The 25,705-nt window shown below is 39.2% G+C and overlaps 1 protein-coding gene across 1 annotated transcript in view; it reads right to left on the bottom strand.

The window, feature by feature from the left end:
• Nucleotides 1-1,045: 1,045 nt before the first annotated feature.
• DSG3 (desmoglein 3) overlaps nt 1,046-25,705 on the bottom strand; it is a 31,286-nt gene continuing 6,626 nt past the window's right edge. The window contains exons 2-16 of the mRNA XM_053571669.1: nt 22,701-22,736; nt 22,032-22,163; nt 20,933-21,088; nt 20,345-20,489; nt 19,285-19,451; nt 18,407-18,535; nt 17,733-17,918; nt 14,700-14,971; nt 13,708-13,847; nt 12,410-12,634; nt 10,174-10,434; nt 5,394-5,533; nt 5,023-5,086; nt 3,583-3,869; nt 1,046-2,342 (exon numbers count right to left, since the gene is read on the bottom strand). Coding sequence (XP_053427644.1) covers nt 1,728-2,342; nt 3,583-3,869; nt 5,023-5,086; nt 5,394-5,533; nt 10,174-10,434; nt 12,410-12,634; nt 13,708-13,847; nt 14,700-14,971; nt 17,733-17,918; nt 18,407-18,535; nt 19,285-19,451; nt 20,345-20,489; nt 20,933-21,088; nt 22,032-22,163; nt 22,701-22,736 — 2,955 coding nt within the window. The 3' untranslated portion in view covers nt 1,046-1,727. The remainder of the gene's footprint in view (nt 2,343-3,582; nt 3,870-5,022; nt 5,087-5,393; nt 5,534-10,173; nt 10,435-12,409; nt 12,635-13,707; nt 13,848-14,699; nt 14,972-17,732; nt 17,919-18,406; nt 18,536-19,284; nt 19,452-20,344; nt 20,490-20,932; nt 21,089-22,031; nt 22,164-22,700; nt 22,737-25,705) is intronic.

Below are 25,705 nucleotides of genomic sequence, written 5' to 3'. Positions count from 1 at the left end.
ATACACAGAGGCACAAATCACTGTGTGTGCTCCAGACTCTGGAACAGGCCTCTGAGGAGAAGCCAGGGGCAGAGTGGTACTAGCCACAGACTTCCTCAGGACAGAGCTGGCCGCAAAGTCTAGCTCCCCTCAGTCAGGATGGGCATGTTGGAAGGCTTGAGGCAGCAGCAGCCTTGTCTGTGGGAGGACAGACTGCCGCACTTCTTAGGCTATCCCAGCACATGCCTGGCCGGCAGTCATGGTGCCAGGGTAAAGAGTGAACACTGGCATTAGGGACATTAGGTTTCTTTCCCTCCAGGATCCTCAAGACTGCAACCTTCTAGGTTTAAACACAAACACTTCATTACTTTGCCATCCATCTGAAAAAAAAAAAAAAATTAGGTTTTGAACATGGCAAAAAAATATAAAACTCTCTATGTTATATATACAATTAGGAAAAATGGAGCTTGACAATGGCTTTGTGAAGACTCAGCTAAGGCAGTGATGTCAGTAAGCAGGTGAGGTAGGGTGCTTTCTCTGGGCTAAAGGGTGAACATCTTGAATGACCAGCAACGACTTGAAGAATCGCATTACCAAGTATGAAATACTATACTCTAAATCTTCACTAATCTAACCTTATTACACTAAAGCATTAAATTGCTATAGCTGTTTACTTTAGAAGTGAGGCTTAAAAAAAATAGAATGTACTCATAATCCCTTTTCCATATCCCTTGTTGACTTGAAAATTATTTCACCAACTGTTTTCCTGAAATGCTACTATAATATATATTCACAAATTTCCCTTCTGTTATTTTAGTCAGTGGCCCATTTTGCTTATGAGAAAAGCCACATTTCATATTCTCACTAAGTCTATAGACATTGTTAACACAATAAACATCATTATACGTCATATCTATGTTACATCTATCCACTGTCATCTAATAACTGAGGAGCTATTTTCAAAGCCTAACACAGGACCTGTTATTGAGAAGTGTGTAGGTAGGAATTCAATGTAAAAGTTTTTCCTTGGCTAGAGCCGTTTGAGGTGATTAAAACACACAGAATATAATTTATATTATTTTACATTTTCTTAAATGTTTTATGACATTTCTCTTTCGGATTGTCTTATTGTGACAGTATGTGGAATATAGATGTACATAGCAAGATTAATGCATAAGCCTATACCCCTCAGCTTGAGCAAAAGATGCATTTATGGTCCCCCAGCACCAAGAAGACAGAAGAAACTCAGTTGCAAGACTTTCCTTTTTCCAAGCAGCTCAAAATGCTTTAGCCAATACTTTGTGATTCTTATATCATTATCTATGATAATGTCCCAGTTCATGATCTATGATATAGATATCTATGACATAAGAAGAGGTGACAGACACGAGAACTGGGACTCCTTAACTTTGAATGCTTAATTCAGTAAACCACATTGCATTTGAAAGTGGATAGCCCCTTCCTATGGCACTGGAAAGATAGAAGCTTATTGAAGTTCAGGAAGTTTTCCTGCTGAATATGATCTTAAGAATATTGAATTTACTACAAGTTGAACAGTATTTGAGAATTAGGAGTGACAACATATCCAGTTTGTATGAGGCTGAACGTTTAAATTATGGTCAAGATCAGTTTATGAGAGCAACTGTTAAGTAAGTGCCAAATCAGCCCAGTATAGAGAACTTTGCAATTTTGAATAATTTGATGCAAATATGCAGATTCGGCCAATATGTTGTTTCAGTTCATTCTGGTCATATGACTCGGGAACAAGGATCCTCTGTACAGAGCACAGTGCGTGACCCTCGTAGCTGTGTTGGGCCAGCTAGGTTACCAGGAATACAGGGCATGGGACAAATCACCCTTTCTGCCACTTTTACATTTTGTGTGAGAAGTGGATCAAAGACCCCCGTGGAAGGTTGCACGCAGGGACCAGAAGCCGAGCAGGATTCCGTTACCCAATGTTTACCATACTGCAGAGGGTCAGGGATAGAAATAGCTGGCTGGACAGACAGAGAGGCGGACAAAGCAGAAGCTCCTTCACTGCCTGGCAAAGTCTGGCCCCTAACGGGTCCTGCTGGCGGGACTTCTGGGCAACGGCCACAGGAGTCAGCCACATAACCACTTTCCTTAGCAGATGGCTGTGCTTGTTTGGCTTTGTCATCAAGACCAAGGACTATCTCTGCAAGCTGTTTAAATTTGGGGCCTAGCGAGTCCAAGAAGCTGTCATCCAGGTCGTCGACAATAAAACTGCAACAATCCAGGGCGTCAGCAGGAGAACTGGCGGGCTCGGTGCCTTCATTGTCATAGATCAGCAAGCAGTCATTGGTTTCCTGGCCATCATCTTCCTCCGCACAGGCAAATGCTTTCTAAAGATGGAGAAAAAGTGGAAAAATTAATTTTAAGAAAGAATTAATTGAACAATGTGATACTGTTTGTAGGAAACAAGTATTTGACTGCGGATACACAAATAGGTAATCCACAGAAGTAAAGGACTGCTCTCTCTATTTACAGTCCTGTTCAAAAAATTATCTGTGTTTGGACAATAGGATGGATGACATGTCCTCAAAATTGAGTCTAATCTAGGCTTATGCTTTAGTTCTTAATTTTGAAGACTCTTCTATGGACTTCGGTCTACAGAGCAAATGTGTGTGCCACTTGGAGTTTATTCACTGGGCTAACCGCGAGGGCTCTGTGTAAAATTGCATTAATGTATATCTTTATGTTTGGGTGGTGATAAGGGAGGTATCCCACCGTGTACTTTTTAAACAGCTCTTACCCTGGCTAAAGCCTTTGCTCAGATACTATAAACCTTGTGGGAGCCTGACCTGTAACTTCAAAGTATCCCAAGAATCCTTATCCCAAACACACACCTCCTCTTCCCTGGCAGTCTTCCCTTAAACGCAATGTCAGCCTTCATCTGCTTGGATACTAGGTCAGATCCTGACACTTTCCAATTCTGATACTAAAACTCGATGTCAGACCCATCCTAACCATGCCTCTCTGCCCACTCTTCTGTTATTACCAAACAAGAGCCAAGCAACCTGCCTCTCAGAGCTTTCTCTGTTCTTGGGCCTTTTCTGTTCTGTGCTTCCTGACACTTCATTCCTCCCATCACTGGTTTTCGACCATCTCCTTTCTTTCCCTTTTTACATTTGGGTCATTAATTCAGTGGTTCTTTAACTTTTTTGGATAAGGACACTTTTGAAAATGTCAAGAATACTGTAACTTTCTCTCTGGAAAATATCCGCACACATATCACATATTTCTACATCCTTTATGATGTAGGAAATGCAAAAATAAGCAGCTTTGTATTCACAAACAGGAGCTCTGGAAGATTCACTCCCAGCTGTGGGTGCAGTTGAAGGGAGGAGGTCCCACTTGCTATGTGCTCTCACTTCATGGCCACCTACCCAATTTTCTCTTTGATTAGGGTCCCAATTTTGACAGCCATCTTATCTTTTTGGCAAAAAGAAATCTACTTTTTTCTTACATATTAACAACTATAAAAAAAAAAAAAGAACTACAAAACTGAAATATGTAATCAAGTTAAAAAGGCCTCTAATGTAAATTAAGGCAACAAAGCCACAACATTTTCTACTAACTTACCTGGGAAAAGTAGGAGTCCAGGAAATTCATGCTTATTACCCCTTCAGCATAGTCCCTGATGGTTCCTTCGGTGGAGTGTCTCGTTCTCACTGTCCCGGACTGCCCTGTGGGACAGATGCCGAAGCCAGTGGCTGCTGCAAATCCTGCCGCGGCTCCAGAGGCTGCTGCCCCTGCTGTAAAGCCTGCAGCACCTGCTGACCCGTTGGCTGCTCCAAGCTTCGTGGTCTGTTCCATTCCCGAAGTGCCCTCAACCACTGTCCCTCCGGCATATGTGTTGGTACAAATTTCTAAAATCAAGGAAGAAAATTCTGTAACATCTTATGCTATGATTTAATTTTTTTAAGCTAGTCTTTGAGTAGTTGCCATGTAAGTGGGAGAAAATGCCGTTATATGACTGCAGGTCACAAGAACAGTCCACAGCATTTTATGTGAGAGTAATAGATTAGTAATCAAGGAATAGGAACAGATGAAAAAGCTCTAAAAACATGTGAATTTGGCCCTGCGCGGAGGGTAATCATGCAAATTAGCAGATGCTAATTTGGTGTCTTGGTACCTAAACGGAATTTAACAAATCATGACTATTCTCCTTGCTACTTTTACATTATATTTCATGGAAAGTTTTCTTTCCCTAGAGAATTCTGATAAAGTTTTTGCCATGTAATTATAATAAGAGAAGCAGATGAGGATTAAAGGAGCTGACAAAGGCACACAGTTTAATATGTGGAGAAATCTAATGCAGATATTGCAGGATGGACACTTGAAAATAATCTGTTGCTAAGTGCAAAATTAGGAAAAATTTTAATATTAGGTATCGAGTATTACTGTTCTTCTAGTTTACTATGTAGTTGTGACAATGAGATAATATGAATAAAACAGTCACTTGATAAAACCAAGGAAATAACGCATTCACTCCTAGGACAACTTCAGTGATCATGTCCCATTATGACTGGAGGTAAGAATTAGTAATAGAACTCAGATTGGAATACTGTTATTTCTAGGGAAGGAAGAAAGGGGACGGGATTGCGGATGTCACCCTAGACTTTAACTGCAATGTGACCAGTGTTAAGAATGAATGAAGTTGGGTGGCAGACACATGCATGTTTGTTATATTTTCCTTTACATTTTTCTATAGTGTGAAGTCTTTCCTAATGAACAAGATTAGTAATTGAGAGCTATACTTCAATTTACTCGTTTGAAAAAGTATAACACATCTTTAGATATTGAAAACAGGGGCATCAGTGGATAAATTAACTTGCTGATGCCAGATGTATGTCATGGAATTGACGATTCTACAAATATTAAAACAACTTCCCTCCATTTCAGGGGTAACACCTCCCAAGATGTGAATTATTAAGAAGATAATTTGCAATATTACCTATTTTTGAGCATTTCTAATTTAACTCAATATTGCTTTTGAAAAAAAAATCGATCTTCACTTACCAGAACTTTCCATGAAATCAGCTCCATTGGCTGTTATAGGTGGCACACAAATATTTGTGATTTCCTGCAAACCAAGTTCAAACAATAAATCGTTTTAAAATGAACTAGATTTCAGAGCAATATCGGTGACATGTGTCCCTTTGAAAGTGATAGCACTATTGGAAGCCCAAATTCTTATATAAGAATAACCATTCATATGATTTCACATCTGAAGAACTAAAATCCCAAAGGCTCCATCTATATCAGCACTGACTCTCAAACCGAGGGTCAGGAAGTCTCTTATTTCTCCTCTGCCCCTTTTCCTATCACAGTATCAATCAAATATTTTCTCTGTATGATTGGAATAAATATTTTACAAACAACATCTCTACCTTGTCTTCAGGATGGGCTCCTTCGATTCCCCACTGATGAATTGTTCCTTCTGAACCATCAGGAACTGGGATAAAACCACTTGCCACTCCCCCAGAAGGACCCGTCCCACAGTCACAGGTTAACAGAAGAAGTGGGGCCACTAGTGAAAAACAAAACAAAACGTCCAAAGATTTGAACCATTTAGAAAGTATTTGACATGACAGTCATTATAGAGAAATGTTACAAAGAAAATACAGTATTTTAAATACCTATAAAAATTCCTAATATAAAGCAAAATTGTGTTCTATAAAATTTGGAAAAGTGAGCATGCTCAAATTTCATATGATTATGAAACTGAAGGAGACAGATTCGTTCATTTCTTGCATATTGTCTTAAACTGGGCACTGCTTTATGTGTGAGAAAGATGGCTGGCTCCTCAATCCCTTTTCTTAGTATATTTTTACGATTATTGTATTTATTGTATACACTGGGGCTACGTAGATTGTGTCAAGTGAATATATTATCTGGATGGCCAGGATTTTAGGTGGGCATAATAATGTTTTAGTAATCTGGTCTTTAATTATCTCTTAGTAAACAGTAATTAACCAGCAAACTCCCTTAGCAACTACAGTGACGACCCGATAAGTGGCTATCTTTATATGCACTTGATTGTGACTTGAGCTTGGAAGGGCCTTCCTGCCAATGTAAATATTCTTTCTGTGCACATCTATGGAAATAACGATTAATGTTGTTTTCATATTGTTAAGAGAGAGATACTCATTCTTGAAGGAAAGTGTTTCCCACACTCTGTAGTTAACCGACTCCTACTTCTGGCCTGCCAAAGCCGCCTGAATCCTAATGTTTGAACTATTCACTTGAAGAAGGCTGAGTGAGGGGTTTAAGAGCATAATCTCTGGAGTCAGATTCCCAGGGTTTAAGTTATGCCTCCACCACTCACCAGCTATGCGACCTTGGGCATGTTATATAATCTTTCTTTGCTCAGTTAACTCATCCCTAAAATAGGGGGAATAAATAGTATCTGTATCATAGGTTGTTGTGAGGATTAAATGAGTTAATATAGGTAAAGGACAGTGGTAAGGGCTATAAGGATTTACTAGCAGTGTTAGAATGGGCTATGTTACCCCGTTTCCCCGAAAATAAGACATCTTCCGAAAATAAGACCTACTTACAGGAAAGATAAGACGTCCCCTGAAAATAAGACCTAGCGCATTATTTGGGAGCACACCTTAAAATAAGACACTGTCTTATTTTCGGGGAAACAGGGTAGCTGCGCAATTTAGGCCAGTCCTGTACATCCCATGAAAAAATTAGGCCCAGTGTCTGAAATAGGCTGGATATAATTCATATGGTTTCTCAACATTTAATATAATGCTCATAGATGTAGTAAGGCCTTCTCTATTTTTGCCATCTTCAATTCTGTGACTTTGTCAAATGTGTGAGAAGATTAAACACTGTGAGTTAAACTAGTTTGTAAGGATGATGACTGTAAACCAGGGTGGTCAGTATTTTTCGAGGGACATACAATTTTTTAGAAATCTTACTTATCATTGTACATACAACGTGTATTTGGTGTATATAAGGTATATATATGTGTGTGTGTGGTGTGTGTATATGTATATATAACACGCCCAGAGAAAGTTTTTCAGAGTATTCAATGTATCTCTACAGTCTGAAAAATTATGGTCTGTTATCATAAACTTTGAAACATGGCATTTTGTAAATGGAAGAATAACATGAAGTCAATATTACTGTGGAAATAACATATTCTGACTGCCATTCTGAGCCAAAGTCCCAAATGGACAATGTCCTGCAGGACATATTACACCCTTCAAAATAACACATTTCAAAGGAAACTCATTATTGCTGCCCTTTACATCCGTGTTTCCTCTTATATTTTTAAATTTATTTAATAACACCAACAACCATTCAGTACCAAATATAGACTCCTGGGTGTCATCTAGGCTGCTTATCCACTCTTCCTGGCCACAACTGTTCTAGTCTATTCAGACTGATATGACAAATACACTCGACTAGGTAATTTACAAACAATAGAAATTTGTTTCTTACAGTTCTGGAGGCTGAGACGTTCAAGATCCAACAGCCAGAAGATTTGGTGTCTACTGAGGGCCTTCTATGTGTCCTTACATGGTGGAGGGGACACACAGGCTCCCTCAAGCCTCTTTTTTGTAAAGGCACTGATGCCATCATGACCTGGTCATCTCTCAAAGGCCCCACCTCTTAATACTGCTGCACTGGGGTTCAAGTTTGTGGGGAGGCATACATTCAGACCCTAGCAGTTATTCTCCAAGCCTTCTCGCTGCCACTGTAATGCCATGCACACCTTTTATTTCCAGTCTCATGTCACGGCTCTAACCATGACCCCTGATTTACAGTACACACCACATGCCAGTGTTATCTTTCTAAAGTACAAATATGATTGTATCAGTCTCTTATTTAAATATCTTTGGCACCTCATGCCATGCACACCTTTTATTTCCAGTCTCATGTCACGGCTCTAACCATGACCCCTGATTTACAGTACACACCACATGCCAGTGTTATCTTTCTAAAGTACAAATATGATTGTATCAGTCTCTTATTTAAATATCTTTGGCACCTCCCCTTTCTCACAGCTTTAAAGTACAAGCACCCCCCGCACGTGTATGTAATAAGCCCTTTCAAATTAGTCCCAACCCATTCTCCATTGTTACTTTCCAGTTTCCCCAGGCTTTAGCTTTCCACAGCTGTGTGATTTCTAAAGCATGCTAAGTCTTTTCTGGCTCATGCAGTTACTTTTTGGAAACACCTTTCCTTCTTTCTATACTTAATAAGTAATATTCTACTCATTGTTGAATGATTCCCCTATTCTGTGAAGCCTTCTGTAATATCCTTTTGTAGTCATTTCTATACAGCTTTATCGTGATATGATTTTTTCCATAAAGTTGGACCTGTGTAAGTCTGTGAACTGCGTGGAAACTAGAATCGTGTTTCCTATTCAGCTTGAAGCTAACATAATAAATCATATAGAGGCACTTAAAAAATCATTGCTGTTGAAGTTGACTGACGTGGTTTTGAAAAACTGAACCTCTGAGTGTCAATTTCAGCTATTAAACTAAATAATGCATAATAACTTCAGAGCAATACATGCTTTGGGGGAAGGAGGAAGAGAAAAACATAGCAGGTGTGGGAAGCTGCTAGCTGTATCTATAGCAATTTATTTCTCTCTATTAAAAAAAGAGACCTGGGGGGATGGCGCCTGTGGCTCAAAGGAGTAGGGTGCCGGCCCCATATGCCAGAGGTGGTGGGTTCATACCCAGCCCTGGCCAAAAACTGCAAAAAAAAAAAAAAAAAGGCCTGAACAAATATGGCAACACATTAATATCTGTTAAATCTAAATAATAGTTACATGTGTGCTTGTCATGTAACTTTCTCTACTTTTTGTGGTTTTAAAATATTTCATAAATTTCAAAAACTTTAACAAAAGGTTTGAAGTAGAATTTATCATCATAAAAATTAATTTAAACTCTACAATTCCATTATTTTTTAATAAATTAGGGAAGATATTGTGAATTTTTCAGAGATTTCTCTCGTTTATGCAATGATTTTCCAGGAAGTTTTTTTCTTTTTTTTTTTTTGTAGAGACAGAGTCTCACTGTACCACCCTCGGGTAGAGTGCCATGATGTCACAGGACTCACAGCAACCTCCAGCTCTTGGGTTTTCGCGATTCTCCTGCCTCAGCCTCCCAAGCAGCTGGGACTACAGGCGCCCGCCACAATGCCCGGCTATTTTTTGGTTGCAGTTCAGCTGGGGCTGGTTTTGAACCCGCCACCCTCGGCATATGGCGCCGGCGCCCTACTCACTGAGCCACAGGCGCCACCCCCAGGAAGTTTTTTTAAACAGAGACTTCTTACATTCAAAATAGTATTTGACTCACAAGATTTTGATACAAATGTGACTTTTCAGAAACACGTATGTTGAATAAAGTTAAGTTTTACTTTTATTGAGAAATAATACTTGTGAATAGCTTTCCTAAATGTTACTAACAAATTCAGTCATAACAAATGTGAAAGTCTTAGAGGGGGGAATGTGTATTTTAGGTGGTGGTGTCTTCTCAGGAAATGCTGGGTTAAACAAGAACTTCTCACACCCTATGCTATATCTGTGTGCATTATCCAACACACTGGTGGTGTGTAGAGAGTCTTCATAATTTAGTTTTTCCTCTCTTGATTAACTTGTACTCCCTTTTCCCTTCCCTTTCCTTCCCTTCCCTTCTCTTTTCCCTTCCCTTCCCTTCCCTTCTCTTCCCTTTCCCTTCCCCTTTCCCTTTTTTTGAGACATAGTCTCACTCTGTTGCCCAGGCTAGAGTGCCATGATATCATAGCTCATAGCTACTTGAGGAGCTGGGACTATAGGCACCTGCCACAACTCCTGGCTAATTTTTTTTATTAGCCACTCTTGCTCAGGCTGGTCTCGAACTCCCGAGTTCAAGCAATCAGGGGCCTCCCCGAGTGCTAGGGTTATAAGGGTGAGGAATGTGCCCAGCCATCGTGTACTTTCTCTCAAAGTCTGATATGCATGACTTGTTTTGCTGTATTAACATAGGTTGTAGCAAGTTAAACATTTCAGATTCTTCTTAGAAATACCATTTCTCCCTAGCTTTGCCCATAAAACAATGGAGAACAATTATTCCCTCATGGCACAGATGATCAGGGCAGCATGGAGGCCTTTGCAGATGGGGACACCCCATCCAATGGAGAATAAAGCACCTGCATACTCACAGAGCAGCATCAGGAGACCAAGGAGCAGCAGGCCGATGGCAGCAGGCCCCAGCCTCCCCGAGGCTGGATTTCTATCCCTGGTGTTAGGGCCTATCATCGGGTCGTAAGTTCCACAGGTGTCCCTGTAGTCACATCGACAGACTTCCAGGGTCAGGCTCTCTGGTGTCTCACACCGATTGTCCTCACTGTCCATAATGACCAGGGGGATTCTGTACACTCCAGGAGACACCTGTTGCTGGGCTTTGAGGAGTGCTGAGGTAGCTGTAGGGAAACAATCACGCAGATCAATAGTAGAACACGGGTCTCTTAGTCTGTTTTGTGTGGCTCTAATAGAATACCACAGGCTGGATAAGTTATAAAAAAGGAAATTCAAGCTGGGCACCGTAGCTCAGTAGATAGAGCACTGGCCCTCCAGGTGGGGGGCGGCAAGTTCGAACCTCACCTGAACCCGATTAAGGAAAAAAGAAATGTTTAAAAAAGAAAAGAAATTTGTTTCTCTCAATTCTGGAGGCTGAGAAGTCCAAGGTCAAGGTGCCAGAAGCTGATGAAGGTCTTCTTCCTTCATCATCCTGTGATGGAAGGTCAAGTGGGTGTGAGAGAGCAAGAGGGACCTGGACTCTCCTTTACAGCAAACTACTCTCACAGTGACAGACTCACTCCTGTAATAATGACATGAATCTATCCAGGAGGACAGAGCCCCCATGAACTAATCTCCTCTTAATGGTCTCTTCTCTGGGCACTGTTGATTGAGGATTGAATTTTCAACACATGAACTTTGAGGCACACATAGCCATGCCTTTCACTCTTAAAACTTCTTATTTGGCTGGTAGAGCTCGTGTTGCCACCAATAGTGCCACCTGCATTCTCGTCCTCCTCCGGGGCTCTTATTCTCCACAAGGCACTCAGTCTTTCCCTGCCTTTCCCTCGAAAAAGGATGGGAAGTGGGGGTCCTTTAAATGCCAGGTTCCCCTCTTTTGGGGCCTAACCACTGTCCTGAATGTCTGCACCCCTCCCCAGGCTTGTATGGCCCCAGAGTGGACATCTCCCCCTCACTCTCTGTTTCCGCGTCTGACTCACCACGCCTGACTTTCAGCTTTGGCTGCAGCTACCTCAACTGCTTGGCTCAGTTCTCTCCCACTCTGCTGGATAGGGTTCCCTGTTGCCTGAGCATAAATTGTTCCCCCTTCTCCGTTGCTACGTGGCCCTTTTCTAAGTGAGACCCAGTGGCTGCTCTCGTAAGCTTCAGTCCTGTGTTGCTTGAATCATTTCTGACCCCTCCATGCCCTTTGACATCGTGCCTTGCCCTCCCAGTCCAGCGTCCCCTGAGCAGATCTGTCCAGGGCTACGTCTGGGCCCTCTCTGATCTTTCTATTGCGGCCTCTTCGCTGGTCACGCATCCTGTAAACTCATCTGGAGCTAACTGCTACATGCGCAGTGTGGAGCTCAGTCTCTGCACTGGGATCGAGAAGACTCGGGGGCGATGGCGCTGGAGAACAAGCTGCCTGTGGTAACTCAGGCGATGGCTGAGCTCTGAAGGACAGCTGAAAACACATTTGTGAAGGAAGTGAGGCTGAAAAGAGCTCAGGGCAAGTGAGCTGGTTCACAGGGGATTTTAAGTGGGCTGATGCTCGCTGTGAAACCCAGAGAGGAGGAAGATGTCTGGGGTCTGTTTCCAGGAGACTTCAGGAAAACATAGATAATGCAAAATGAGTATGATAAAGTTTAGGGAAAAAAGGAGGATAGGTTAGCCCGTCCCCACTGGCTAATGGGTTTACAAATTTCAGTCATCCAAGCCAGCTCTCCAGGTTCCTGGCTAGTGACCCTCTAAGTGGCTCCCCCTGAGCCTGAGCAGGCTGACTTCTGCAATGCTCTGTGGGTCAGATCACCCCATCAGAGAGAATGCATGGATTTTGAAATTTAGACAGTTGTGTGATAAAAGAGATTCCTGACTCTTATCTATGTTTTGGGCAATATGGAGATAGAGATGAACATATTTCAAATAGTAATTGAAAAGTAAATATGATTAAAACCAGAAAATGTTAAATGGTACTAACATATAATTTCATTCCTTTTCTTTTCTGAAGAGAGACTTTACAAGGCAAGGACAGCATCTTCTTCGCAAAGAATCTTTAATTACTCTTGGGAAGGACCTGCTCTCAAACGAGCTCCCCTATACTTCTGTAAATATAAAGAAGGTGCTTTTCTCATTCATGGAAGCAACTTGACCGTTACTCACCGTTGAGTGTTGTGATACTCCACATGGCTGGCAGCTTCAGAGGTGGCTCCTCCAGTGAAATTGTGTAAGGACCAGTGTATTTAACATTACCCAGTGTTCTAACGGAGACGACCACAGGAGAGGAACTGCAAACTGCTTCCTTTTCAAGGACAACTGTTGGACAATTTTCACTAAAATTGGGTATTTCAACACGTACCGTGCCTGTAGAAGTTTTACCCGTGGTTTCTGTAGGAATAACATTTTAGCGTTGAAGACATGTAGAACAAAGTTGTACAAAAAGGGGGAATCTTTGACATTTCTCTTTTATGCAGCTGAGTTACTGTGTCTTCTCATAAGAAACCGTATCTCGTATTTTAGAAATAAAAAGATGTCATCCTATCTTTTAAAAAAGCAAATCTAAAGTTACCAAACTTACTGGTGCCTTTAATTAGTAATTTAATATACTTGCAATCAAAACCTGTAAGGTGATAAATCAGCTAATTACAAATGAAATCAATGCAAAAATATGATCTGTCTTAAATGTTTTGATTTCATTTGTAATCAATGTGTGGAAGATTTTTGTTTCTAAAGCTTCAGCCAAAGCATTTGAGATAAATGATTTTTATTTTTATTTTTTTTGAGATAAATGATTTTTATTATCTAAGATACAAAATTTGATTGAAGAAAATTTTAAAATGCTGACAATCCAAAAACAATGAAAAAAAACCCTCTTCATGGTGGGATAATGAGTCATTTCTTTTGTTACAGTTAGTACTTTTTTCTGTTTTCCCTAATAGTAATACTTTTGATTTTTGTTTGTTTATTGGGAGTGCTTATTCATTACCTTAAACATAAATTAATTCATACTTGGGGAAATATACACATTTAATGAATACTATTTTAAAATATTCCAGAAGAGGACATTTTATTGTTCAATAACGTAAGCATGTGAGATTTCATGGGTATCTCATAAAAGCTTCTCACATTTGAGCTCAGCTTCTCTGGTGGCCTTTCTCTAAAAATTTTACCCATCCTCTCAAACCCAGGAATCTCTGTGGGTCAAACAATTCATGCCTCAACCACAGCAAACCGGAGAGAGAAAAACAGAGAATTCACTGGTATGATAAACTCCACTAAGAAATTGAAATTCTCAGTATTTTGCCTTGGATTCAGCTGCTCCAGATTTGAGACAAGACCTGTAAGCAATGATCTCTGTCTAGTGATAAAGATAACCCATCGGATAATCATAATCATCTGTATATTAAAAAATGTCAATTGGTATAATATTTCTCTAAAGATGATTCAAATTTTTTTCTTACCATCTATGGCCAGAACCTCAGCTATGATTGTTTTGTTGACTATGAAAGTGGAATCTCGATCCAAGTTTTTGACAAATTTGATCTGAGCAGTTTTTGAATCAATCATTAGGAAACCACCATCATTACGTCCCATCATGTATCTATTTTATAACAGAAAAAAATAGTGCTTTTTCAAATATGGGATGTTATATATTTAATGAAAATGATTTTATATTTAACATATTTATACTTAATGTAAGACAATGCTTTTATAAAAAGTGACAGAAAATTAACATAGCATGGACAAGTCATATTTTATGATCCTTAAGTATTTATGAGCCTGTTTTTTCACTTCTACTCTGCATAATAAAATAAAACACCTATGTCCTTGAAAAATAATAACAATTATTTTGTATGGTGCTTTTACACTTTAGGCATATATGTCGTCATAAATACTGTTTTATGTGATTAAAACATAATCCTTCTGGTTTTCTTCCACTTTTTTATAAGGCTCACCTCGAAGTTTAAATGAGGTTCATTTTTCCTACTTTCTCTTGAGAGCCTAAAGCATTCTTCTACCATATCATATACTTATGTTGTCTGTGCTCCCAATGCAATATATTCCTTTTTCTTTTTTTGAGACAGGCTCTTCCTCTGTTGTCCAGGCTGGAGTGCAGTGGTGTTACCACCGCCCACTGCAACCTCAAACATCTGTACTCAACTGATCTTTCTGCCTCGGCCTCTCAAGTACCTGGGACTACAGGTATGAGCCACCATGCCTGGCTAATTTTTTAACATTTTTTGTAGAGATGGGGTCTCACTCTTGCTCAAGCTGGCTGATAAAATATATTTGAATGGATTTAGCTACACGTCACTTCTTGAGTTACCTGGTTTCTTATTCTTGTCAACTTTGCATCTCTATTCTTGGTATGTAATAGTCTGTGTTGTGTTAGGTTGTAATAGTTTATAGATTAAAAGTACAGGAAGACGTAATATCTTAAAAATAGTCTTACTTGACATTTGAAGCTGCTTTGCCAGTGTCTTCATCAAAGGCTTGATAGGTTCCCAGGATGTAATCCACCAATTTTTTACTACTTGTGCCTTTTTTCACTACAAATGTCTGGGAAGCGGGACGAAATGCAATTCCTTCTCTTACATTTATTACCTGAATTGTGACTGGTGTTGACTGAACTCGATATTTAGAAATTACAGATTGGTGAAAAGCAGCTTTATTTCTGACAGCAATACCAAATTGCAGGCTTTGTAGTTGTTCATAATCTAGGGCCTGGAGTAAAAATAAAATGAGAAGAAAGGAAGTATCGCAAAAATACCACCCTGCAAAACCCAGTAGAGGACAAGAGGACTCCATGTGAGAGGCCTTGAACGGACTCCTTTGTTTTTATATAGCAACACAGATTCAGAAATCATTATAACATTGAGAGAGAGAACGCTTTAGAATTGTTAACGTATGAGATTTCAGTTTGGCAACTGGTGTTTACAAAGCAGGGTATCTCTTTTTCGACTAGCAAAATATCATTATATTCTCTTTAGGCTGGGAGGTACAGTGGAAAGAATACTAAATTTTCTAAAGTAACATGGTTTAAGTCCTGGTTCTACTAAGTATGTGTGTGACTCAGGGCCTAATGATTCAATTTCTCTTATCCTCAACTTTCCACTTTTGAAGAAATGCCTTACTGATCGAGGTGTATTGAGGAGTGAACCATCTAAGGCCCGTAATGCATTCCTATCACTGAGAGCTATGGTCATTCACAGAATATTCATTGATTCATGTGTAATAACGTCTTTCCTGACTTTAAAAATTCCCATGTGCCTCAGGCAACCTATTTTAATAATATTGGTGGACAAATAGACCTCTGTAAGCAGTGAGTTGGGTGGCCCACCAACTCTTTGTAGAACCATCTGCAGGTCTTGCATGATACCCAATTGTTTGTTCCCCTTACTGAGGTCAAACAAAAATCAAGGAATGCTGGGATAGCTTTTCTTCCCCCATTTATTCACTAGTTCTTTCTTTCTTTCTATCTTTCTTTCTTTCTTGAGGGTAATAAGGTAAGGAAATACTTATTTTTGTTACATTTGTATATTACTGAAAATAGTTAAGGTGAGACATCTGGATTGAAGTTTTTTCCCTTTGCAATGACTGGTTTTGTTTGCTCAAGCATTTCCCTGCAGAGTGCAAGAGAAAGATGTTTACACAGGTAACTATAATACAAGAGGTTAGAGAGTCTATGTGTGAAAGTAAGGGAATAATTCTACTCAGGGGAGGTAGGAAATGCTTCTCAGAGATTTTCATCCAAGCTGAGTGTGGAAGAACGCTGAGAAGTTAGCCAGGCACAGGTGAATGCACTTGCAAATGCCCATAGGTACAGCAAGTGACAGGGAGTGCATGGCTGCAGATGGTGAATGGCCTGTGTGTAACTGGGAAGAGGCTGGCCTCCATTTCAAAGGCCAGCAGGTGGTTAGCAACCCCGGTTGCACATTTCGGGAGCCCTTGCAGACTGCTGCTGCCTGGGCTTCTCCCTTCTTGGCCAATTGAACTAATAGTTCCTTCATCACCAATGGCTAGGAAAAGTTACAGGTGATTTGAGTGGGAAATCAGAGTTGAGGACCAACTTCACAGCCAGTAGAGAGACAGGGCAAGTTTTAAAGACAAGTAAGTGGTCCAGATTGCTTTTAAGTTAAAGGTGGTTGTGAACAGGTGAGAGAGAGGAGGTAAGACATCTTTTGGGAGGTATTGCAAGTCGGGATGGCGGAAATGCAGAGTGAAAAGGAGCTGTGTGCATAGCTGCTTCAAAAGTTACAGGTGATTTGAGTGGGAAATCAGAGTTGAGGACCAACTTCACAGCCAGTAGAGAGACAGGGCAAGTTTTAAAGACAAGTAAGTGGTCCAGATTGCTTTTAAGTTAAAGGTGGTTGTGAACAGGTGAGAGAGAGGAGGTAAGACATCTTTTGGGAGGTATTGCAAGTCGGGATGGCGGAAATGCAGAGTGAAAAGGAGCTGTGTGCATAGCTGCTTCCTCCACTGGACTCAAGAAATTAAAGAAGCTCCCATAGGGTTCAAAGTTTTATGTCAAGAAATAGGCCAGAGTAGTGGTTATTTCTTTTAGTCTGTACCATTTTCAGGCAAGTGTTCAAGTATCCTTGTATTTTTCCAGATGGGGGAGTCTATTGTAGCCAAGCATGTTAAATAGAAGCTTTACTTAGTTTTTTTTTTTTTGAGACAGAGTCTCACTATGTAGCCCTTGGTAGAGTGCTATGGCATCACAGCTCACAGCAACCTCAAACTCTTGGGCTTAAGTGATTCTTTTGCCTCAGCCTCCCAAGTAGCTGGGACTATAGGCACCCTCCACAACACCCGGCTATTTTTTTGTTGTAGTTTTCACTGTTGTTTGGCAGGCCTGGGCTGGATTCGAACCTGCCTGCTCTGGTGATTGTGGCTGGGGTGCCAGCTGCTGAGCTACAGGCGCCGAGCCTACTCAGTTATTTTTTTATTTTGCAGATTTCGTTCATACATTTTTTTGGAAAATTTGAATTTTTTTCTTTGTTGACTGTAGCTAATCCATCTAAAACCGGTTGACAAATTTGAAAGCCACAGTTCCATGTATTTTTATCTCTTCCTAACTCCAACCCAACTGTAGTGAATGAGATTAGTCAAGAAATGTGTTTTGCTTTCTTGTTTTTATGGCACGCACACCTATAATACAGGAGTAGGTGCTGAAATTCTACACAACCAGAGTGTATGAGTATGTTTGTTTACTGTAGAAGGTACAATAGCTTGGAAAGAAAGAAACCCACATGTTATGAGAGATTGTTTTTAGGTAATGGAGCGGTGAGGAGATTTTACGTTTGTGTTTACTATAGAAGATACAATAGCTTGGAAAGAAAGAAGGGGATTTAAAAAAAAATTCTATCTACTTTGATATGTTTTCTATAATGAAATGGTATTATAAATAAATAATTTTTATTTGTAGAAATGATAGATTTGGTTGATGTAACACTTTTACCAATGAAGGGAACTCAGACCTTACCTTAACAAGCCTGAGAATGCCTTCATTAGTTCTGGGGTCAGTGTGTATTTCAAACCAATTCCCTTCATTCCCAGAGGTAAAGAAATACTCTGCAAGCCAATTGTCTGTATACTCTTCATCCAAATCTGTTACGTGAAATCGCAGTAAGTCAGAACTTAAAGAATTTTCCTCGATACGTGCTGAATACTGAAAAGGAGAGAAGCAGAATTTAACACTCCGTGCTAGTTAATCAGTTTGATGTAAGTATTCCACATTGTATATCAGATCAGCACATTGTACCCCACAAATGTACACAGTTATGATTTAATATTAAAAAAAAGACTCAGTGCTATGTTTTAACTAAAAGGATTATATTTTATTCTCAAAGGTATTACTAATTCTTAAATTATACATTGCCCTCTTGCTGGTGACTGAATTCTTATATTTTAAAAAAGCTTATTTTTTTGTGGTTTTTTTTTTTTTTTTTTTGCTGGGGCTGGGTTTGAACCCGCCACCTCCGGCATATGGGACCAGCCCCCTACTCCTTGAGCCACAGGCGCCGCCCTAAAAAAGCTTATTTTTTTAAAAAGTGCAGAAAACTTAAATTTAAAAAGACAACAAATAAGCAAATACTGAATTAGGATGGCAAATTATTTAATATATTAAAACAATCCCGTAAGGAGCAGTGGGTGTACCTGAGAGTCTGTGAGTATTGGGAAGTTGTCGTTGACGTCTTTCACTTTAATGCGACATTCACATTGAGTCGATAGTCCTTCTCCATCTTTGTCTGCACCACTCACAACCAGGTGATAGTTGTCAACTTGCTAAATTTGGAGAGAAATTTAAAGGAAAATAATTAGCCTCCAAGCATATGAATGGAAACGAATTGCTTCCTATGGGTAAGGAGCTGAAAATATGCAAGATCACGTAGGAGAGGTTTGTGGGGGTCAGTGGAAATTTATAAGGGGTTAGGACACAGTCTTTTTTGTGAGCTTCTTATGGCAAAGCAATACCGTATACTTAGAGCAAAAATGGTCAATGGGTAGAGCTTCCCTGTAAGTCTACTGGGAAAATGGTTGGTACAAAGTAGTGCAGAGTCTGCCAGGATAGCTGGCGGTGATGGACATGGCAGGTGGTGGTGGAGGTGTCAGGGAGAAGAGAGAAGGGGACGAAGATTGTTTAGCGAATGCTAAACAGATAAAGTTAAAAGAAGTCAGGAGAAAAAGTGTGATGGTAAAGCAGGCTTGATTCCAAATAGAAATTTCTCCCTTCATTTAAGAAATTCATTTTTCCTCTGGCATATGGGGAATTAGTCACAGTGCAGTCTTTGACCACGAATGCCACTGTTTACTTTTCCTTCTCTGCTGCAACTTCCAGTGATAGGTTTAGCTGATTGTGCACATGCCTGGTGCACATCCAACCTCACCAAAATTACACTGAACAAGGTAAACGGTTTCCCAAGATTGGTCCTGTTGAATACTGGGAACCTCATTTGTCTTCTTTTATTATCAGGTAAAGTGGTGTTGGCTTACTTACAAACCCTTTATTATAAATGTTTCCCAAATGCCTGTACCTCTCGGTCAAGAGAACTAGTTAAAGTACGGATTTCCCCAATGTTTCGGCTTAGGAGGAACATGGGTGTGCCTGCGGGTTCCTGAGAGACAATTTTGAAGGCGATTTTAGAATTTAAATGGTTTGGTTCATCAGCATCTGTGGCATTTAGTATCATCACTAGGGTGTCTGCGAATACAGAAAAACGTTCATTAGAGAATATGCCAAGATGGACATTGTGTTCACATTAAATGTTCAATACCAATTCATATCAATTCTTGTTTTTTAATATTTTAGAACCATCTACATGCTCAAAAAAAAAAAAAATTGCACATTCCTTTCTGTCGTTTCTAACCAAGTAGAACTGTGCTACCTTCCGTAAAAGTCCTTCAGTTTTCTCTAATCCTTGGCTTTGTTGAGGTTGAGGCTTTTTTCTGTCTTTATTTCTTTCCTTGATGGTTTTATAGTTCTCCTTTTTCTCAAATTATCCATGTAATGTGAGTACATCTCTGTGCTTATAATCTAAAAAATCCCAGCTGATGAATGCAGGCTGGCAAAGGCTGGCTCTGTGGCTGTCTGATACTCATGTAACTTGTATATATAGAATACAAGCCTATTAACCAGAAAACAGCTTGTCTACACATTCTATAAAGGATGACCTAGATTACCTTTTTTTTGAGACACAGTCTCACTCTGTTCCAGGATAGAATGCCATAGCATCATAGCTCACAGCAACCTCAAGCTCCTGGGCTCAAGCTACCCTCTGGCCTCAACCTCCCATAGAGGCTGGGGCTACAGACATGTGCCGCCATGTCTGGCTAGTTTTCCTATTTTTTTTTTTTTTAAGTAGAGAGAGGGTCTCACTGAGCTCAGGAGGTCCACCCACCCTCAGCCTCCCAGGCTCAAATTACAGGCGTGAACCATAATGCCCGACTGGTCGGATCTAGATTCCCTTGATGAATTTTTTTCCAAACTACTGACCAAACTAGGAGAATAAATTAGTTATAAGAATGATATACTGCAATGATACTTCTATTTAAAAATAGATACATTGGAAGTGATAGGTACTATAAAAGACTTACTGGCAGCACTATTTTCTTCAATTTCACCCATGAATATGCTTTGTGAAAATACCGGTGGATTATCGTTAACATCCAAAATTTTGACCGTTAGTATAAGTGGTTGCTCTACATCTTGTCCCAGAGCATTTAGAGCCCGGCATGTGATCTGGAAATAGAGCGACCATGTGAATTATTATTATACAAACCTTGCATACTATTAAAGCCTGTAGAAGTACGTAGGAAGGCCCCTGCTGGTATATACAGATATTGTGTGCAAAGGAGAAAAGTATTTCTCCAAAGGGTAAATAAAGACAGTGAAGAAAGGTGCTCTCTGTGGGCAGAGCAGCTGGGCATGCTGCTCCTTCCTCAGGCTGATGCTGTCTCACAGCAAGCTGCATGCTGGGGTTTGGCACGTGCTACTGGTGTGTTCCTTCAGGCTCACAAGCGATAAGTAGGGGGGCTCTTAGTGGTGGGACTAATATTGTTATCTGTTTGCAGATTGATTCATGTACCGATTTTTAGTCCAACTTCGCCTGTAGAGAAGTGCCCCTTTCTAAAGCTGTGGTGCACAAGGCGAAGGGGAGCCCGATCAGGAGGAAGACAGCTTACCAGGAAGCTCGGGGTTTCCTCTCGGTCAACTATGGCTGTTATGTTGATCTCACCCGTGTTTTTATCAACAACAAAGATTCCAAAAGGCGGTTGATCAATTCCCACTCCAGAAATTTGGTAGGTAATTTTCTGGGTTGCTTGGTAATCTGAGGTAATCTGTAGCCAAGAATACACAAAATGTTGAGGTAAACATCACTCAGGCCTTTTCTTCCCACCCCCACCTCCACAGTCGAAAGGCATCCCTTCATTTGATTCACTCTTTTTGACACTGTGCCATTTATGTTTTGTCTTGATAGGTACTGAGAATATGAAATAAAATCCAACCGTTGCTTCTGCCAACCAGCCTGGACCAGTATCTGGTAATCATTCTGGCTTTGGAATATTTGCTCAAAATGTGGCTGTGTGATGATGTTAAACTGTTGAGAGAAAGTCAAGGGCATTTCATATTGACAAGGCTACTCCCAAAGACTCTGTCCTTACCTGGTAACATTAAAAAAAAAAAATGCTTATTTAGCTTAAATATGGAGGATTGGAGAAAATGGGATACAGGGGTGTTCAACCTGTAGCCCATGGCCACAGGTGGATTATTTGTGGACTGTTTTGCGTATCTGTGGTGCTGATATCACAAAAGTGTGCATGGACCTTTTTTAATTTTTGCTCATCAGCTGTTGTTAGTGTTTGTGTATTTAGTGTGCGGCCCAAGATAACTCTTCTTTGTCCAGTGTGCAATAGAAAAGAAAAAAGATCAGAGATCCCTGATAGGTGTATCAAAATGAATTACTTTTTCTTATAATTTGAAGCTTTTTAATGGGGAAAATTTCAAATATATATGAAGTTAGAATAGTATAATGAAGCTGAAAGATGTCATCAATATAGGTATCAATTCTTTTTTATGACTCCAAAACTATTTCCATCTACCTCTTTTTCTTGCTCTGTCTTCTTCTCCTTAATATTCTTATTATACTATTTTTATTGAAGACACAGTTCATTCGTTCTGTAGACTCTCCTGTATTTTGCTAGTTGGAATTGGAATATTACTTTAATTTACATGTTATACATTTATTCTAGAAACTCACGCTGCCCTGTGGACACAGCTTACCTTGGCAATCGGGTTTCTTTTTGAGTTGTCTTCTCTTTCTCTGCAGGGTTTTGCAAACTTGACCCATTCACGTTTATACCTTCCTTTGGTATGTTGCACGGCTGTTCTGTCTTCTTCGTGTTGTCTTTTAGTCTTACACAAAGAGGGATTCCATTTATTACATATGTTAATGGAAATTTTTACTTTGAATATTGATTATAGATACCTAGGTTGAGGAAGCCCCTATGTTTAAGGATATCCAAGAGTGTTAGAGGTTTAATTTGCTCTACCTGACACTTTGTCAGGCAAGAAACATTAAATAACGATAAAGCTGTATGAACTATCAAATAATTATAAAATTATAAAAAGTTATAAAATGATTATAAATCTATATGATTTTTAATATTCAAATTTAATCATATTTTATATTTCCTTTATATAGTCCATAATATCTAACTATCTGGGCATATAGAATTTGACAAGTTGATTTAAGATATAAAAAAGAATAAAATAAATTATAATAATGACATTTAAAGATGACTGGTTTTTAAATATTGTTGGATTAGTTGCTTGAATTCTAATTTTAAATTATCAAATACTTTGAAGCATTAAATATTTATTTTTTCTATACACAATTTTAAGTTTTTAAACTAAGCTATTATAAGAACAAAATATTTTGTCATACTTTACCTTTATGTGCAATTCTCCATGAACCAATATGACCACCTGTAGACATTTAAATAAAGTCAAGTTAAATGTGAATCCTTCTGGTAAGTAATTACGTAAAACTAATAATCCTGATTACTACATCCTGTTGTACATATAGTAATTAGTTTCTATTTTAAAAGAAGTAGGTTTGGAGAAGCAGTATTCAAAGGTAAATTCCTGCTGGGAAAAGGAATATTGCTCTCAATATAAACACGTCCTTCCAGTTCTGGCTGATCTACAAACAGTTCCCAGAAGCTATGGAAGCCTTTCCTCTGGGGAACAACAGTGAACATCGTCCTGATAAAATTCAGAAAGTGGCCATGGGGGTTATTAAAAACTAGCACAGCCCCACTGACTTGTAAGAAGGCAATCCTCTATTAGTTATCTGCAATTACAGAATATTTTCTTTAATTGCACAAGAGTGGAGAGGATAAAACGGAAGTAGTCTGGTTTAGAGAACAGAACCTTGAAGATGGAGATATGCTATTCTGTTCCCAAATACTGTTTGCTGTGAGACATAGATCTGTTAATCTCCGCCTTATTGCTTCACTCTAAACTCTGAACTTAATTTGTGAACTGGTAGGAAAAAAATTAAGTTAGGATGAAATAAAACCAGGAAGGCAAGGGCCTTCACTTTCTGAAAAATGTATAGGAGGACTTTCATCGGCATCATTTTCCTCTTGCTTTCCACCTGGAATGCATTCTTCTTTCTCCTCCACCCACCTAAATATTATCCATCCTTTAAGATCCATTTAAGTTCCAAGAACCTCTGTGAAACTGTCTTTCTGATTATTTCTTTTCTGAGTTTGTACAACACATATTCTGTACCATGTAATTCAGCCCATGAAGGTTTACCATGGTTTATTAATTATTGTTTTATGTGCATGAAAGAATATCTGTGCTAAGCTAAGAGAACTGTAAATTTTCAAACTTTTCAAATCAGTGCTTTTGCATATTTCTTTTTTTTTTTTTTTTTTGCAACCTTCACAATACCTGTCCCTCATCAGGTGTTTGAAACAACTATTTGAGGCCAGGCGCAGTGGCTTACTCCTATAATACTAGCACTCTGGGAGACAGAGGTGGCGGGTAGATTGCTTAAGCTCGAGAGTTAGAGAGTAGCCTGAGCCAGAACAAGACCTCGCCTCTAAAAATAGCTGGGCATTGTGGCAGGTGCCTGTAGTCCCAGTGACTTGGAAGACTGAGGCAACAGAATCGCTTAAGCCCAAGAGTTTGAGGTTATTGTGAGCTGTGATGCCATGGCACTCTACCAAGGGTGACAAAGTGAAACTCTGCCTCAAAAAAAAAAAAATAAAATAAAATAAAACTAAAATAAATAAAATAAAACAACTATTTGATGATCCATTGATTATCTGAACTGAAGAGAATTTGGTAGGACAATGATTGCTGAAAATAAACCAGAAGAAAAAAATTTAGAAGAGTAATAATAGTAGCTAACGTTTATTCCATGGTCTCTATGTCAGGTGTTTTTCCTAGAGCTTTATACTTATTATCTCATTTAATACTTACAACAGCTATGGGAAAGAGACTCTGTTATGTTCTATTCTTATGATCTCTAGTTTATGGATGAAGAAATGGAGACATGAAAAGATGAATACTTTGCCTCAACTGACAGGTCTGGTAGACCCAGGATTTGGACTTCAGCCTGACTGCAGAGCTTGTACACCACTGCTACGCTAGATTCTAACCAAAGTTGGTATAAAGAAAAAAAAAGGAGTGATAGGAAGAAAGTTCTATGGCAGTCAATTTAGATTTATTAATATATCTAGCTGAAGTCAGTGGTTACTCCTGAAACAATGTGGATTTATTACATTGTTTATTTTCTAGAATTACAATGATTAGACAAGTCCAAGTCTGACCCAAAGGAGCAACTATGTCAGGCCCAGGATGCCAGGACCCTTCCATTCTAAACATTTCAGCTGAAAATCTGATTTCAAAGAGCATGTGTTCAGATTGTCCTGAAGAAGAACAAATACATGTGGTTATAACGTGTCTCAAAACGATTTTACAGCTGTGCTGCTCTTCCTTAAGTAATACCATGAGTTACTGGGGAGAGAAGACCTGAGTAGTGTCCAACTTCTTTCCCAGTTCATGAGAACAACTCAGCCACACGTGAGGGAAGGGGTGGACCGGACGTGCTCCCCTTTACTGGAAAATTGGAAAGAGTCATCCAGAAAATATGAATCACGTTGGTACTAGCCCCATGAAGAACGATTCTTCTAGGAGACATTAAGGTACAATTTCTGTTTTCCTGGGAAGCAAGGGAAGGACAAATCCTAAACTCTGGGGAGTTAATATTGTTCCATCTTTTCATAGAATCAGATCCCTTAAAGGAGTTATTTAGCTTAACTCCTTACTCTTCCCTATCCTTTCTTTTGAAGTCAGACCACCAAAAATGTTCCCTAATTTTGAGAAACATTGTGGAAATGTGAATTTTTCTTTTTTGGTGCTTCTTGGAGTATGCGGTAGTTGATAAGAAACATTTCTGAATATTGCAATGCTCTTTAGATATTTAGAAATGTAATCACAGCATTGTATTATTTAGGATAGTTTTTTCAAAGCTTAAGTTATTTTTGTTAATTAATACTTAATGCAATACGTACTTGTTTTAATTTGCTACTATCGATTATTTTGAATATTTAAAAAATGATGTCACTTATTAATTTATTTTGACAAAAACTGCCTGTGGTATATACCATGTACAACACGTTGTTTTGAGACATGCATACATTGTGGAATGGCTAAAGCAAGTAATAAATATTGAAATGTTTTCTGACAATTTAAATCAGCTAAGTTTTCTCTTTTGGTGGTCTGAATTGAGGATACCAATGTGGAAAAAGCACCACTTATCTTGAGAATTTCTGTACTTTGCTTTTTGTACTCTGGTTTTTCTGGTTACTTTGTAAATTTTAATTATATGATTTCTAAAACATCAATATAGCCTAAAGGCTTTAGTATAGATAGGAATT

This window comes from Nycticebus coucang, chromosome 19 (assembly GCF_027406575.1).
Source record: "Nycticebus coucang isolate mNycCou1 chromosome 19, mNycCou1.pri, whole genome shotgun sequence".
NCBI lineage: Eukaryota > Metazoa > Chordata > Mammalia > Primates > Lorisidae > Nycticebus > Nycticebus coucang.
This window is presented reverse-complemented; position numbering and strand designations above follow the sequence as displayed.